Raw genomic sequence first — 17,754 nt, forward strand, 5'->3', positions numbered from 1 at the left:
CACACATACGCTGCTTTTTTTTAGCGTAACTTAAACACCTTTGAAATCAAGTTGAAAACGTTTGAAAGGCGTTTCCTTCTGTATAATTTCTCAATTACTACACACAGCATAACTATTTTCCAGAAATACTTCCGAATAAGTTTTAGCACTATATTTGACGTTTCGTATGATGTCCATTCTGTTAGAATGTGAACAATGTACCGACAAAGACTATCGATTCTTGGTAACGGCCATTTTTTAACTTTGCCTGCTAAAAACGTATCCTAAGTAACCATCTTTAAGGTTATAATCTTTGCTATGGTTTAGCGCTGTTTAAAAGCTGCGTAGATTTCCTTCCGTATCACAATTGATGACTACGAAGACCTTTTTTTCTTCTATCTTCTAATTACGTTTAATCACGCAGTTAGAAATAGCTATACATATCAATAGACTACCATAGTCGAATTGTTCTTACTAAATTTTTAGTAATCATTTCTGTTACGATAATTCATAGGGAAATATCGATCTTCCGCTAGACAAAACTAATTCAGACAACAATTTTATTATGAAACCTTTTCATATTAACTAATATAATTTATCATTCGTTAATAATTTTCATATTAATTCGTAAATACCCGAAAATGTTTTCATTCTGTGTTTAAATTTTTCTACTAATAACCAAGAGAGCCGTTACACACTTGAGGTATATTCATAAATGGACTCTTTTTACATCCCATGCGACTTGAAGCTCGATGAAGGGTCGGTGTCAGGGGCGATATCACCACACCGTCATTCAAGACAGCTATTCATGTAATGTTAATACATTTGATCATGAAGTCAGCATCCTTCGGCTTCAATTATGAACCGATGAGTGGATCCCCGCTCAGGCGTCGTGACACAAATCGCCTATCTAAGAAAACCATTCTATATGAATAGAACGCTTATAAACCACACTATGTGGGTAAAACTTGATATGAACCCAATTATTATTATATGGATGCAGTTAATTTTTCATCCAGATCTTGTACAGTTTTTGGAGCTGTTAGATGAGGGCTTCGTCTTTCAGATAGTTAGTTCCCTCAAAGCAATGCAAAAAAATGACTATGCTTGCCTTTAGGATCACCTTATTGATGTGATTTTTGGTATAGTCGACGGTGACAGGGCGGATCTCCGCTGTCGGGCATTTGTTGCCCGTACAGAAGAAAATGGGCCTATTCCCCCTTTCGTTGGGTCAACGACGCTGGCGTTTGGTACTACAATTCAAGTATCAGCATAGCCTATACTACCTGTCAACCAGCAGCTAACGATTAAGTTTACACAGATTCCATCGGAGATGTTTATTTTAATGAGTTTATTACATACCAATCTGTACTGGACGTCCAAGTATTATCGCAACCCGTAAGGATTCTAGTCCAAACCATGAAGTAACAATGTGGTATTTGTCGTTGAGCCTGTCCCATATTGCTAAAGACACTCAACCATGACTATTGTTTCCTCTTTATCTGACGCATTATGACAGTCCCCTGGCTATCGAACAATAATTTCAATTTACGAATCGATTTCAAGAACGAGACCCTCTAAAATACGCCATATATCCATTTCCTATCTCATCATAGATACCACCAATTATTACATAAATTTTAAAACTAGCTGAAGATATGAATTCCTTACCCATATCTGGAATATAAAAAAAATTTTTTTAAAATTTAAAAAAACAAGACGATCGCGATTGGATGAGCAAAACAATGTCATGTTTATTTCGTTGAATTTGATCGATCTTTCTAAAGGTCAAGTTTTTCCGTCGATTTTCAGTAGTGTATCTGGCAGTCTGTGTTATTAACAAGTGGTTTAGTGATACATTTTGTTTGCGTTGAATAATGGTTCAGTGGATGGAAAAAAAATACTCTTTTTAGTTTGCGCAGAGTTAGCTGTCAACTCGAGGGTTGATTTGAGTCTTTGAATTGCATTGTCCCGCTATCGTCACAGCTTTTTGATAGGTCGCATCATTGCAGCTAGTCGTGTGACATAAATCGGTTTATGTCAGACCAAGACATAATACTGAAACGTCCGCCTCCATTGGTTCATCGAGCTTTGGGCGGATGATTTGTATATGTTTTCATTTGGTGCATTGTTTTTCTTTCACAGTGCGGGTGACGACGGCTAAACAAAGGAAAGCGGTTAGTTCGATAAACAAGCAAACTACGACATTATGTTGGTTACATCTATTTCAATTACGTACATTTGCTGCAATGGACAAATTGTTTTCGACCTACGATACGGTACAAGAATGACACGAGGTATCTACACGAGCTAGTCTACAAAAGGTTTACGGTACGTAACGACTCATATGATTGCTGAGGAACAAAAACGGTAATTGAACGTATATTGGATTATGTGGAGATGAGTTCAAATAAAGGAGCCCATCCGTCAACGCTGCCACTGTGGGGAATTGTCTTGACGTTCAAGCTTTTTCTGTTGTAAGGGGCATCCATAGTCAGCACTGAAACGTTCCTTTGCGACGTGGAAAGCATTCCCGTCACGGGAAATTTATTCATATTAGTGTCGTTAGCTAATATTTAGGTTGATGATAATGAATCTAGATATCCGGTGATCTAACTTACTCATATTCTGAACTTTTAACCGTTCAATGTACCATATGACGATTGACTCTGATGAGGACCGCCATACTAAACATCTGACACCTAGCGAAATTATATTACAAACACTATCGATCGTTTATAAATAACTTCTGGGAAAGCAACTAGCAGATACTCACTCATACATAAAGACAAAATCTAACCCTGCTTATAAGATGATCTGAAAGGCAAGGAAATGCTGAATGTATTTTCAGTCGGAGAAATCGGAACAATAGAAAGATCAATACCCGACCAGCAGATCGTTGTCATGTCTGCGACTGTTTACTATAGAAAGAAAAAATACGTTAATATTAACAATGCATAGTATTAAGATCGCATAGATCAATATGAGTGAAATAGCAAAAGGCTTATAAGTTGCCATCTGCAAATGATAGAGTCATAGTGGCATTTAAGCTAATATAGAATTAAATAAAATATTATCTTATATAAATGATACTGACTATAATTGTCAGAAATTGCCTAAGGTAAAATTAATGAAACAAATGAAATAGGACAATGTTTAAACATTATGGCTAGAAAATAAAGGTAGATCTGTAACGTGAGAGTTAACCAGGGCTGAACAAGAAGCCTTGCAGGTTTATGCTGCTGCAATCGTTATAATGCGAGATTTTTTATTTACATAGATTGTTAAACTAGGTATGCGCACTCTGACACAATCCATACAAGCCAAAATTAAAAAAGCTCTACAAAAGTTAAAGCTGATTTGACAAAAAAAAAAACAGGGAAAAACACATGAAATATACTTCTATGCGCTGCAATCGCTCAACTCTGCACCACTTCGGTTTTTGCGGTGGTAATCAAATAAAGCGGCAATCAATAGCTGAAAATATAGAAGCTTTTTACAAATTAATTAATGGGACATTTGGTGAGATAAGCAGAAGTAGTCTCATTGTTCGTAGAGGTGTTACAATTTATCAACGATCATCTATAGACCAAGTGATTTTCTTTTGTGAAAACACCTGTTAGAACTACACCCTACGTTTGGATAAAAGTGATAGTTACCATTAAACTTGAAAAATGCGGAGAAGTGAATCAATTTCGCCATGGTACCTAAATAATGCTTCGAATATTACGTCGTTACGCTTCTCTGACAATTGACTTCTACTACGAAACTTAGACCACCACACGTCTTAAAGGTGACCAGACAAATGGGAACCTAAAGTAACTTAATAGTAATAGTTCGTATCTTCGTGATTTTGCTAATTTTGATTTTGATAATTATTCAATGAAGTTAGATAAATATGTTATGATATTCAGCGGTGAACTTAAAAAATACCGATACCAGATCATTCTATTCAATTATTTTTAGAAACAATAAATATAAGAATATTCGCTGAAATTCTAGGATATTTGTCATCATCTGAACATTTTGTATTAGACGACAACTAACAAATGAAAAATCATAATAGGGCATCCGGCCTATGGGAGCAGTCTTGGGTTTCAGCGGAGGCAAAAGGTAAACATCAAATAATGAGATCTACAAATAAATTAGTACAACTTTTTATTAGTACAGCTACTGCGCCTCTACGATGTTTTCGTTCGGTTTATTAATAGTTTTTCAATATTTGTTAAAAAGTATGGCATTTTTTAAATAGATATATCTTATGATATTTTTTAAAAACGCTTTCACTCTAATACATACGTAGAGCTATTTCGAGGACATATAAGTATCTTGTTGAAATTTGTGACCGTATAATATACAACACTGTAGTCAAATTTTACTATCGTATTGAGACGTTATATGGAAACCGAGAGTTTTGTGTTGAAATAGATTCAATGAATCATCAGAAGGTAGCCCACCTAAACGATCCTGTCCAGTGAGTTTTATCCTCGATAACAACAACTACATAACGAAATTGGCGCAGCGAACGTACGAATATTAATTTTTCATTTTAGTTCCATCGCTAGAATTTTTGGAAAACAAAAGTACAATTTAAAAAATTATTCTCAAACCTGCTTTTGGCTAGCATTGTTCATCGATGTTTACTTACAATTAACAGATGCTGAGGTCATAAACGACAAATACGATCTGGACGTCGAGGACTGAGAATTTATGACCTTACTTTCGTCAATATTGGGGATGTCGTCTATCTAGAGAAAAGTAATCGATCATATCAGAAGGTTTCTACGAGCACAAACATTTTCCAGCAGATTCATAATAGCGTAATGTAGAGGAAAGCTATATTTACCTTCTAGATCAGATAGCGTTTAGTTCGTTTGGGCGTAGATGTACCAACCAAGCATATGGGTCTTATGTAACGAACTATATAAACTGTCTAAGCCCACAGCTAAATTTAAGTACGACCCTGCTGAGCAAACCATTTTCCGCCTAATCTTCTTTATAGTGATTTTTTCCACTGACCACAGTCGCTATGTCTTATGTTATTTATTTGGCCACTTGTTTTTTAGCACTGAATCGCGCGCCAACTTAGCTCACCGTATGGTTTCGCCTTATAGCTGACAAATATAGCAAAAGATTATAAGGGCCACAATTGATATTCCAACCCTGGATCATAACACGTAGTCATGACACCGAAACAATTTCTAAGGAAAGAGACAAACGATACAGAGTCCATAGAACGTAATGCATTGCCCGTTATGAGAATGTTTCTATTTCAGTCAGTTTTCCTTTATTTTCGTTTTGCCATTTTGAAGCGCAACATTAATTACCATTTGTTTCCATGTCATCTGTACCATTTGTTTTCATCTTCCCAGAGCAATACCAGGGCTACTGGGATAGTTGTTCAGAATAGGTCGCCATATCTAATAGATAACTGGAAACTGTAATTCAGTAAGCTAATGCTTTAAATAAATTGTTTATCTTTTAAGTCGCTTTATATAGTATTGGCTTAATCGGCTATAGCTAGCCGACACTTCGAGGCAAACGAGGAAGCCAAAAGAGTCTCTATGCGTCTCGAGTGTACGTCCGGTATCGTCGTTAGGCATCTCATTAGACGTGTCCTTAAGATTAGCGAACAAATAACTTACCCAGCAAGCTACCACACGGACAAGTCAAAGGAGGAGTGTCAGCTCCCTCTGAAAGATCTTGAAATAGCGCTTACAATCGCACTGCAGCAACCCAGCTGAATCGGTCTCTACAATTGAAAACGGTGTATGCGCATACAGGAAGTTGACTACGACTTGTGAAAGTAGTAAACGCGAGCTAATTTATTCGTATCGTTTAACCTGAATATTTATTCTTCATTTAAGTCGTAGATCATAAGATAGATGGTGTAAATTCCAGTCAAAAACCTTTAAGTACGACTCAGGTAGTCGCATGGGTACGATGATGGACCTTTCCTGGCTTCCGCTTGGTGTTGTCGATCTTTCCCGAGAGATCTTAGGTGTTTGATCTTAGGGCTAGCAGTGCCCTATGAAACCAGTTAGATGGCCTCTTCTTAGCAATTCTGTTAACCGTATGTTCTGTGGAAACCAACGGGTCTTCGTCAATATCTTTGGCGAATCCGATCTCGCGCTAATAGGGCTTAAAAGAGAATGAAATGGAGGCTATCCGGCCTGTGTGAATGAAAGAAGTCTTTTTTTAGAAAATTGTCGATACCCATCACTCCTCCAGAGTCCCGGTACATGATAGACGCACATACAAGATGCGATGCGCCCTATTATACTAGACATATACTCTTTCACAGAGTACGAATGCTATGTATCGATCGACTGCGACTGATGTTGACTCTCGAGGTTTTAACTGTTTCACTTCCATTTTTTTCTTCCGTTTTCGACCGTTCAACGCTAGGAGTACGCTTCTAGCTTCGATGCGTATTTATGGCAATTCTTTCGTGTTTGGCACCGGACCTTCCCTCCTGTCCGGTCTAGTGCAGTCTATTTTGATGCCGCGATCAAACGATACTAGACTAAACGAGTCTCACACGAATGTAACAGCAGATTGAATGTATTATCAACCACTTCAAAAGATACAGCCGTGTATTGTTCCCTTCCACTATTATTAGCCATCACCACCGTCAATATGATGGTTCCAATCGCCAGTATCCTAACTAAACGCAACGGCAGCAGCAGTAACCGCAAATGGCGACAACAAACTGAGAACAAAGGAATTCCTTCCACGCCACATCGATACCCCCTTCGTTTCGCGCTCTCATACCCCTTCCATCTGACATCGCTTTCGTAGGAACAGCGGCAGTAACAATGGCTACCGTTTGTCCCTTTCCCGTAACGGTGCCGTCACCGCGCGTAGCGGTGCTGGTCGCGACGGCGTCTGTGCTACTGTCAGACCAGCTAATCGCAGGGCAAACGCTTTGCTGTTGGTAGTCGACGCCGGTTGCGCGTGCTGGTATCTAGTGCTTTCTCTGCGTTTAATCGTCTCGTTCGTGGTTCAGTTCATTCAAATTTGATGCCGGTGGCTGTCTCGATGGTTGCGCTCCCGCAGTCTCGCGACCGACGATCGTCTTTCGATTGAACGTTGGCCGAAAGTCGATACTTTGCAGCAATTCGCGATCAAAAAACGAAAAGTGCTGCTCAGTGGGAGCGATGGTGGGAGCAGGTTCGTCAAGTGGCCACCGAAACGGTTGGTACACGTCATTGAAATGGGATTTGACAGGAAAGGCGTCGAGGAATATCGGTAAAATGTTCTAAGACGAGGAAAAACTGTGTTGGCGGTAGTGCTGTTCTGATCGTTCTGAGCAGAACGGGGAGCAGGGCTGTTACGAGACAGACATCTGTATTGTTCAGCATTGTCTCTTCGATACGTCAAGTGACAACCAACTTAGTAATTACCGACATCGTCATTGTCATCCAAGCCACTAGATCGAAATTAATTAGGACTTAGGACTTGCAATTGAAGAGTTTGAAGAAGAATTTCTATCTGACAGCAATAGGCTGTACCTAAAGGACCAATTGGGCCGGTCGGAGCAACGAGACCCAAATCTAACGAGTCACCGAAACTCCAAGCTTACCGTAAGAGGTCGAACCCTATCGCCGTGCTAGTAGAACCGAATTTCCGTTTTTTTGCTGTCTGTAGCAAAAATCCTGGAGAATTCCTGGAATCCTGGAGACGTCGTCTGCCCTCCTACACAATATTACCTTGTAATTTAAATCTGCTCGAGAGGAACGGATTAAGTGCCACAAGTACTTCAATCGTTTCGTAGTACGCAGCTGACCAGGTTCATATACGCGACAGTGGCTCACTAGTCGATCGTGTGTGAATCTTGCGCTAGCTAGGATTTATCTTCACATGAGCGCAGATGGGCATTTGACAAAGAGCTCAAAACAGAACAGAAGGAAGACACACTATGAGACACAAAAACGAAGAGATGCGCCATCCAATGTGTCATAGCTAACTACAATTAATACTAGATGTTCGAACTATGTAGAATCTCACGAGCGGAATCATTGCATTATTGCGACTCCACTGCATAGAACTTTTGCGTATATTTTTACTAGTTCATCATCTGTCTTTTTAGTTACTATTACTGTGTGTGATGACATCATTGGTCTCTGCTGTCCATTGGATAAACATCGCTAATTAACAGTGCGTTCTTCTTAATGGATCATCTTGCCTCGATGAAGCCTCAGCGCACCACTTAACTCGTAAGTCTGTTGTAAAAATTAGAAAAGGCACTATATATTCACGGCGGGAGTTTCTTGCGCAGCTTGATCGTACAAGGCCACAGTATAAAGGAAATCAAATAGAAGGCCTGTGTAGCTAATCAGCTAGCTTTTATCTAGACGAATTCAATCGAAATTGACCTATAGCATAAATGATAAGCGAAACGCTTTTAAAGTACTATATTCAATATTTCTGTGTTGTTACTACTAATATACGGAAACTCTTTAAGGTGAACTGCGCCTAGCTAAATAGTCGTTTATCTACGTTTGTATTTTGATTTATTTTAGTAGACCTTTATTCGCAGAATACTTATTTAGAAATGATTAGACCTCGGCCACTCAGTAACGGATCAATATAGCACCATCGCGAATATAGCAGAATTGGTGGAGTGCGGTAACCCACCATTGCTTATCAATAATAACCTGTTAATTGTTGTATATCTCTGATAAGAACATGATGTCGTTCTTAAACCAAATATAGTAACAATAATAATAAAATATAACAAGAAAAATAAATCTAGCTTGAAGCTAGGTAAAGTTTGACGAAGTAGGATATTTTTTTCTATGTGAAAGTCTTTCCGGGTAGAGTATGATGTAAGGCCAGCGCCCTTGACGTACTTTTGAGTGTATAGCAAACCTTATTATTTTTCGATCGCAGTCGTTTCAAATTTTCCAAGTATTTGGCCGAAGATTTAACTAGCCGTAGCCATAGAATTCATACTACTGTTAATATGTAGAAACAATAATAAGAACAAACGAAAGAATAATCTCACTAGAATAACAAAACGTTCGACACTGCCTTGGTAGGAAGTCTTCAAGAACCTCAAATTTCTAAACACATATTCATCAGCATTAATGAAGAATAAACAGGAAGCAAACACTGAAAAGATTGTTGATCGACCTCTGGTCAGTATGGTCAATAGAGAAATCGACCACAAAGTAACAATGATTGATTCCGTAGGATGTTTTATCAGACTTAGTATGTGCGTGTTACTTTTACGATACCGTTGTATGTACAATATATGATTACCTATCTATATATGATTCCAATCAACACGAAAACTTTATCGAAACTCGGTATCCTTCAATAGAGCTGTGTCTTTTTTAAGTCTTACTTTCTTTTTTTTTTCTAAATATCATATTTATAAATACTGTATTTTTAAATAGATCATACATTTCCACTCATATATTTGCTAGCATCGCACACACTCGAAACCTGGGTGTTTATTCGATCGAACGTATCTGACACGGGCATACAACACAACTAATGTCACTAAGAATATTTTATTAGGATTGCTGCATACATGCACACTATTGCACGGGTCCCAAATGCGAGTAACTGAACATCTACCTCGCATATAGGGACCCGATATTGTCCATAACATCGAAAGTTCCTTCTGATATTGTGGAAGTCGTGTCGCATCACTGTGTATTACTCATGAATAATATGTGTAGTCGTAGCCGTAGCAATTAATCTTGCTCAGACATTGTATTTCATCTTGTTATAGAACGCGCACATCAATAAGTAAATACCGATTCGGTAAAATTCCGTTTTTTTTTTTCTTGGTAGGTACAGCCATTTTTAGTTCTATAGAAATTACCCAAGAAACCAAATGAAACGTTTTTTATCGATCAACACTGCCGATGTTTTAGGCTATGTCTACCAAGTGGCTTGGGTGACGCATAAACCGCGCATACGAAACGTTAACGACCTCCGACCATTTCGAATAGTAGTAATTCTTCTCAGTTGATTCGGCTGTACCCCTTTTCTCCTTAGCTGATAACAGTTCGTTGCAAAACCGTAATACTACAATTAATGGATTTCGTCGTTTTACAAGTTCACAGGAGTTATGGCAGGTCTCCCCTCAAGTACTGCTTTGATGTTGTTGACGGCCAAGGTAGCCATTTGTACACGGACGTTAGTTTCGGCACTGCCGATATGAGGCGTCACAATGAGGTTATCCAACGTAAGAAGCTTTGAATATGCCGGAAGCGGCTCGGGCTCTGAAACGTCTACGAATAACCGTTCGAAATGTGTTAGTGCTATAATACTTATCTCTCGATTAGATTATCGCTTCTAATGTAATAAATCTCTGATGTATCAAAGCCGCTACATAATTTTGAAACTATAATAATATATATAAAAATCATCTCTTTTTGTTAATATAAGAACAGGTGATGCTTTACTTTCCTGGCAGACACTGAAGTTAGAGGTATATAACAAAACGAAAATATAAATAACATTTTATTACTAAAAACGATATGAAATATTTCATGTTTATTCGTTCTGCTGCATACACCCATTTACTTCGTACTGAAGTCAGGATCCATGGGGATCTACGTCGATGCTATCTACCCCACAAGACAGCAGGTTCAATCATGTCTATGCAATATACAAACAAGCATTAGACAATCACACGTTTTTTTTTCGTCATGTGCCCCCCTAAAAGCCTAGCCTACTATGATCTATCTGTTGACCACAGCAAATCGTGCTGAACGATGTTATCACTTCGATCTCATGACGGATATCTGAAATGGCCTAAGAAATTAAGTACATCGCTCCCAAAGACTCGTGAAGCTACTCAAAGATGTCAAGACGGTGTTGTCCCTTACATATTATTCTTCAAACTATGTTAAAGACGAATGTGCTTAGATAGTGGACGGAATGCGTGTTGCGCATAGGCACCTAACAGTTTCGTTGATTTGCGCGAGTGGGAAGTGATAAAGCCCTCGATGTAGGCAATTCCTATTAAACTTGTACGAACAAATACAAGTGAATATTGATAAGATAAATCTATTAAATTTAAATGTTTAGTTTTTGAGTAACGCTACTTGATTGTTGATCTCCCGTTATTGTCATTTATGATACGCTGCTTGAGGAAATTCCAGAAGTCCCCTCTGCTGCTTCATGAAAAGCTATCCGACACGTTTCAATGTGATCTTTCCGAAACCGTCACACAATTAGTTAACGAAAAACATGATGAAAGTGTAACATACCTAGCGCAGCTGCCCGTATTACGCCGTTTTTCAGGGCATCATAGAGCGCGTCCTGATCGACGACTCCTCCGCGTGAGGTATTAACAAACACACAATTTTTCTTCATTTTTGCAAATGTTTCAGCGTTGTACATGTGGCGAGTTTCTTCGTTCAGGTTCGTCTATTTGGAAAACGGTATAAAAAAAAAAAGCAGGTTCGTATAGTCGAAGGATGTAGGCAGGTAATGTTTCATTATGTGGTTATTTTTATAATGTGCAAGAACATGAATTCTTGACTGCATTAATATGAGTGTTCTTCCGCTGAAAATTGCATAAAACATACAAACACAACTCATGATTTTATCTCATACACTGGCTAAATATTCGGAAAATGCAACACCAACCACCTCATAGACGCTAGAAACCTATGGCGAATAGGTCGTCACCATTATCGGCCTAGGATACTGTGCCCATCACCCACTTACATCCATATGACCGAACACAGATATCTGCCAGCCCGGATATTGCACGTTTTCTAGGCTAGCCTCAGATAAAGCTACTTCTTCCTTAGGGGGCATTAAGCTAGCAAGAATGGTGTAGTCTGTTGGGCGTGAGTATCTATCTGTGAACGTTAGCAACCCATCCGCTACGTCTCTGGTCCGCACTTCGGCGTTCGTGCAAAACTACCGACTCTGTAAACATGTCACCTGCACCCATATACATTCGCAGTCGCCAGTAGTCTATGGCCACCAGTCATCGTTGCAATTCGTTCCTCTTCCCTTCCCATTCGGCCACGTTGTCATTATTGTTATTGTCATCGACTTAGCGCATTGTAAAGCTATTGCTTCCACGTTAATATCACCACCACAAAGGAAGCAACGGTCCAATTTGTTTAAGCACTGAGACACCAACACAGCGCGGACAACCAATGAAATGGAAAGGACATTGCATGGCAAACAGGTTTGCCAGGAAAGCGCCAAACCGACCGATGACTGTGTCGACTAGCGGATAAGTGGCAGTTCGATGTCCTCCTTTTGGCCTCTTCTTGCGTCAAAACCACTGGGATAATTAGCCTTTGCCACGGTGAGGCTGAACTAACGGTAGTGATGGCTGACCACTGTGGAGGTTTGTGGGGCTCAACTCCAGCGGGGTCGTTTTCTATGCGATCTAATAGCTGCTTGATTATAGCCGGTTGTTATGGCTAACGGTTTGTTGGGAGCTCGCAACCGCAAAAGAAGCAAAGCAGAGATCTGGGGCGAGACGGAGTTGACATATGGTGAAGCTGATGGTAGACTGGTAAGTAGGATATAGTAGACGACGTGATTGATGCGGGTCGAAAACGCAAAATGTGCTTGAATTTAGAAGCGGCTTTCTTGGCATAACGCAGCTATCTACTTAGCGTTGGCTGAAGACGTCGATATACCGGATATGCCGTGTCGATTAGCGGACCTAAAACTTACTCTGTCGTTTCAGTAACTTCGTCAATAGCGGAAACAGCGAATATTAAGCAAAGATGCCACATAGTTAAAAGGCTGCTAATTAGAATCTTAAAAGAACTAACTTTATGTATTTTGCTTACGATCACAATCTGGACACAAGTGGTAATTAGGACAAAAATGAAAATGGAATAAAATTTGCTTGCCCCCTCGCCTCCCCTCCCCGCGGCCCCCGCGCTGATATAACACACGTAACGCGTATATTGAAGTCATAATGAATGTCTATTACGATATAAACGGACGTGTCTTATTTGAGTTTTTAATTCGCTGCCCTATAGTATTATCGCTGCTGCTATCGTTTGTTATTAGCGTTGTTTGTACTAATATGTATATGTGCAAAAACGTTTTTATCTATGCCAATGTAAGTACGTGGTTTTGTGCACCGTACTCAATGCCGATTATAAAGGTCCTAGCTTAAGACCTCAGCAACTCAATTAGCAGAACTGTTTTCAAATTGACGGTATCGCAATGGACACGTTGGCCCAATAAAAAAATACTAGCACGCCCGACCGTGAGAAACTTCGCCGATCGAACAGCTGTCATATGCGTTATAGTGGGTACACAGTACCCATGCAATTCAAGGCGTTTACATAATTAATTTTTTATAGCCTTTGTGATTAACAATGTTTATCATCGGACTAGGCAGAATAAAACAAGTTCGTATTTTATAAATTACGAAGGGAACGATTTTACAAACGGCATTTCGAATGAGTTGAATCTAGCGTTTGGAAATAATATTTTTTTTTACTTCCTTCGGTAATGGAAAAAGACGTTCAACAGCGCCTCAATCGTCAATAACAACAAACGCGTATGACTGTGTGAAATGAAAAGAACGGATTAGTACGACATTGTACAAAAATACAAACATATAATAGAATTGCGATAACGACACTCCAGTACAATACACTGCAACCTTCCCAGCTTGTGTAGTTGCTTACGAGTGTGACGATGAAATCGGCGTTTGCCAGGACTTCGTCAAGGGGTCGAAATTTGGCTCCCATTTTCTCCGCTGCTTCCCTCGGATGAAACTTGTCATAGTAAATTGCCTCCTTGATACCGAATGCTGTGCAGTGGGCCAGGACACTTTGGGCGATTCTGCCCATACCGACAAAACCTGCAATGCGATCCGTTATCAGATGAAAAAATCTAAAAAACTACCGGGACCAGAAAAGAAAGCATCAATAAGAACACACATTAGTCATGAGCCCGAGCGTTTTGCATTTACAGTTTGCTAACATGACGTTCCCATAGAAGTTTTCTCCATAGTCAGCGAAAAATCTGAACAGCTAATTACGCTACATTTTTGATCGCACCCTACATTTTCTAATATGGATAATGGTTGAGGCGGACACCCGTTGTTATTTTCATAAGGCCTTAATTAGCCTTAATTAGGTAAGCTTAAGATTTTTTACACTTGATAAGAGGATTTCGAGCGCACGATACATGCTCAAGGGCTCGATTTAAACTACTTTACATTTATTCCTTTTTAAATACTACCAATTTAGTATCAAACGTTTAATATCAAAGAAGCTATGCGCCCTACACACTTCTCTACGGAAGTGTGTATGGCGTGCAGCTTCTTTCTAAGGGAACTTCGAATATCTATATTCTTCTATAACAAGCAAATTTGGCAAACTTTGAAATTAGATAATTTTAAATTAAATAATTGAGAGACAGTGATGCTTTTAATATGTGTTAAAGGCATTCTCTTTAACTTTTTACACACTTGTTCGGTGCTCTGGCGGCTTCTGGATGACCATATACCTACCATGGTGTTCCTGTATATATATATACCTTCTCTATCTATGGTGTCTCGAGATGAATTAATTATGGAAAGCGCCGTAGCCGCACGACCTCAGATCGGGAGAATAAGTGGATTGAAGCTAATGCTGAATATTCCTTTGCTCAATCTAGGAAGTATATGATAAAATCAGGCGTTGTTATCAATTAACCAGACTGCGTGCTTCCGATCGCCGTGCTGACAATCCTTAATAAACTCCAGATAGCTAGCTGCATTGAGTGTTTCATTTTCGACAAGTATCTCATTGTAGCAGGCGTCCCCGATGTCTATTGCAAGTACTGCCATAACCTTACAACCGAACCTATTAGACATTATCACTAAACACGATTTCTCTCCAAGGTAACTCCATTATGCCGCCTGGTACCTTTCCGGCTGAGAGTGAAAACAGTATGTTTTAAGCGGATTTTTTATTGATTAAAGCTTCGTAAATTATGCGTGTAGTAAATGCGCCAAACACTAACTGGCCTGAACTCAATGTACGGGAGGACCCACTTTTAAACTCAGTTACTACATGATGTTTACTATTTGGGTCATCATTGCGTAACATGCTACATAGATAGGGCTAGGTTTGACTAACAGAGCGGCTAGATTCCAAGCTCTGTTTTTAGAAAACTTTCCTCCACCGCGACCATATAATTGTTTTCCGGGACCTGATATCTGGTCATCTTCTTGTTGGTCTTCAACATTCGAATCTCTGTTCTTAGAACGTTTGCACCGTTCATGTACTGTGCTTAAGTTTTTTTTTGCCTTCGATAAGCCTTGGCAGCGCTGCGGCCGAGGAACAAAGTTTGACTACTGAACAATTATTATGGAAATTCATAATATTATTCAACCATCAAATCGAATCGTTAAAAAAAAACGTAAACTCAACCGATTTTCACTCAAAATTCATTTAGAAGACCAATGGATTTACCAGCCAAATCGTATCAGCAACACGTAGAAGTTTGCCGGACTCGCTTGTACATATATATCTACGTATCTTGCTACAACACTATCATATCAGATGTCTGTTTGTAATGATTTTTCAGCTGCAGAAATAATATCGAGGTGATACATAAAGGTAACATCATTACGTAGAGCTACAGTATCGAGTAAGCTCGATTATGTTTGCTTTCTGACGTGTTTCGAATTGGGCTTTTAGGAACGATTTTCCTAATGACCTGCCTCCAAGACCGATAAACTATCCGCGGTCCTTTACCGAAAGGTGTTTTGTTTTGAAAGGTGCACCTAGCGAACTGGGTCGATGACACTCATACATGAACACTATCCCAAAAAAAATAAAGGTTAGCTTCCAGTAGTGACATACTCCTCTGTGTGGTGACCCTCAGTCACTTGCCGATCTTGCGATTGCAGATCCCTTCCTCATTCGTCAATGCCCGTTGCGGTTGGTTTAAACAGCACAATGAGGTGAAGGCAATTTTTTAACCAACCTGACGATTTGGTTGAGATGTTAATCCATCGTTATTACGTTAAGTAGCCCGTTCTACACCAGTTCCATCTTTTATTGAGGCAAATATCACGATTGTAGCTCTTCCCCCTTGCTCAAGCATGGGGACCCATGACTAGACATTTCGACCCATCTCTCGTACCTGCTGACAGCAGGGAGCAGAACAGAGCCACGCGAGTGGCCCGCTTCAAGTCAAGTTAACCCCATGAAAGGCAAGCATGCCTTGCCATTTCTACCTGATTCAGCTATCTTATTATTTGCTGACGTCAACATTTAACAAACGCTATAGGCTTTTCCTCACTGGCGAGACCAAGTCTTTCCGCCATCTAGAGCCAGCCACCTAGTATTAAATGAGCCAACACCACAGCTTCGGCGTCCTCAGCACCCATAACAGTAGCAGACATAGCAGAAGCATAAACTATGCTAGCAGACAACTATGAGTGCTACGTCCAGCGGGCAGATATGTCGTGCAGCGCCCGCTGACCGTTATTTGCCAAACGAATGATTCTTTTTGTGCTGTTAAAGCCTAGTTGTGTTGCTTTTTAAACCATACCGCTCTACGCATTGTAAATATGTGTGAAGCTCTATAGGTCGAATTTTTGCCGGCAATTACTATATCTTCTATACTAATGACAACAGCTGACAATGCAAGGATAGATGGATGGAGTGTTGACGACGCCTGGCCCGTCGACCTGCCCGGAACAACGAGCAACGTCACTTGCCCCACAAATCATTTTAACTGTTATTATTGTTTTATTGTTAAGTGTTACAAATACTGTTTGCAACACTAGCCATATGGCATTAATGCGGCAATTTCGTCTGGGAGGATGAATCTATCGCAGGATTCTTTCTATGAACATACAGCTGTTTCTCATAAAGCCGCATACGATTATCGAATAAAAGGATCATAACATTCTCCTACAATTAACAGTGAGTGATAGATTAGCAAAACGCTTATAGGGAAGTCTAATCTGTTTCTACGTTCATTCGATTGTTCTAGATTCATGTTATTCTTATTGTGTTGAATACCAACGTAATTCGGTTTTTAAGCTTTGAACTCCATAAGTACCTTCAAAACGAAACCAACGTGGTCGAACACAGGTACCCTCAAAATGGTTGAGGTCAGCGTGATTACACTAAGCAGACTTAGTCACGTTAATGATATTACGTACCAATCGTCGCACCGGCGAGACCGTGACCACACAGCCATTGCGGGGCCCACGAATAGTTCCAATGACCTCTCTTTACTGTGTTGGCAGCTTCAAAAACTCTTCGGCCAGCAGCCAGCATCAGCGTGACGGTCAGTTCGGCCACCGAATTCGAAGACACATCGGGGGTGTTGGTCACTGAAATTCCGCGGGCTTTCGCTGCCTCACTATCGATGTGTTCGTGTCCTACCGACATCGTTGCAATCACTTTGAGATCTACTCCGGCATCGACCACCTATTGTATGAGGTATATAAAAGAGGTGACCGTCATATTAGAATATGCTGCTGCTGCTGCTGCTTTGAAGCGAATAAAATTCACTTAATACATATATAAAATAGCACGTATGGACGTACGAAATATGTGTTAGAGATCGGTAGCTTAAATATCTAAATGAGTATTAGAACGGATAACTTTATGATACGATCGTTACCATTACGTAACAACAAGTCTTCGGCCGTTCGTGGCTATGGTTTCTTCAAAGAATAAGGCCTAGCCACGGAAGGCGATTCGAAAATAATTCACACCATTTTTTCCCCCATCTTGACAGTGCAACTTTCACCGTTCCCTCTCGATCTGCTTTATGCTTTTTTTTTTTTTTTTTTTTTTTTTT

General features: G+C 39.8%; 2 protein-coding genes across 8 annotated transcripts in view; one reads left to right on the top strand and one right to left on the bottom strand.

Moving 5' to 3' along the window:
* Window positions 1-6,444: 6,444 nt before the first annotated feature.
* Window positions 6,445-17,754, top strand: part of ninaC (STKc_myosinIII_N_like and MYSc_Myo21 domain-containing protein ninaC) — a 152,800-nt gene continuing 141,490 nt past the window's right edge. Inside the window, exon 1 of the mRNA XM_022813735.2 lies at window positions 6,445-8,198. The gene's annotated coding sequence lies outside the window, so the exon portion shown is untranslated. The remainder of the gene's footprint in view (window positions 8,199-17,754) is intronic.
* LOC111253783 (glyoxylate reductase/hydroxypyruvate reductase) overlaps window positions 9,485-17,754 on the bottom strand; it is a 36,261-nt gene continuing 27,991 nt past the window's right edge. For all 7 annotated transcript variants that reach the window (XM_022813744.2, XM_022813741.2, XM_086974161.1 and 4 more), the window contains exons 3-6: window positions 17,108-17,378; window positions 13,626-13,801; window positions 11,214-11,373; window positions 9,485-10,229 (exon numbers count right to left, since the gene is read on the bottom strand). In XM_022813744.2, the coding sequence (XP_022669479.1) occupies window positions 10,048-10,229; window positions 11,214-11,373; window positions 13,626-13,801; window positions 17,108-17,378 (789 nt within the window). In that variant the 3' untranslated portion in view covers window positions 9,485-10,047. The remainder of the gene's footprint in view (window positions 10,230-11,213; window positions 11,374-13,625; window positions 13,802-17,107; window positions 17,379-17,754) is intronic.

Source organism: Varroa destructor, unplaced genomic scaffold, assembly GCF_002443255.2.
Source record: "Varroa destructor unplaced genomic scaffold, Vdes_3.0 BEIS01000007.1, whole genome shotgun sequence".
Lineage (NCBI taxonomy): Eukaryota > Metazoa > Arthropoda > Arachnida > Mesostigmata > Varroidae > Varroa > Varroa destructor.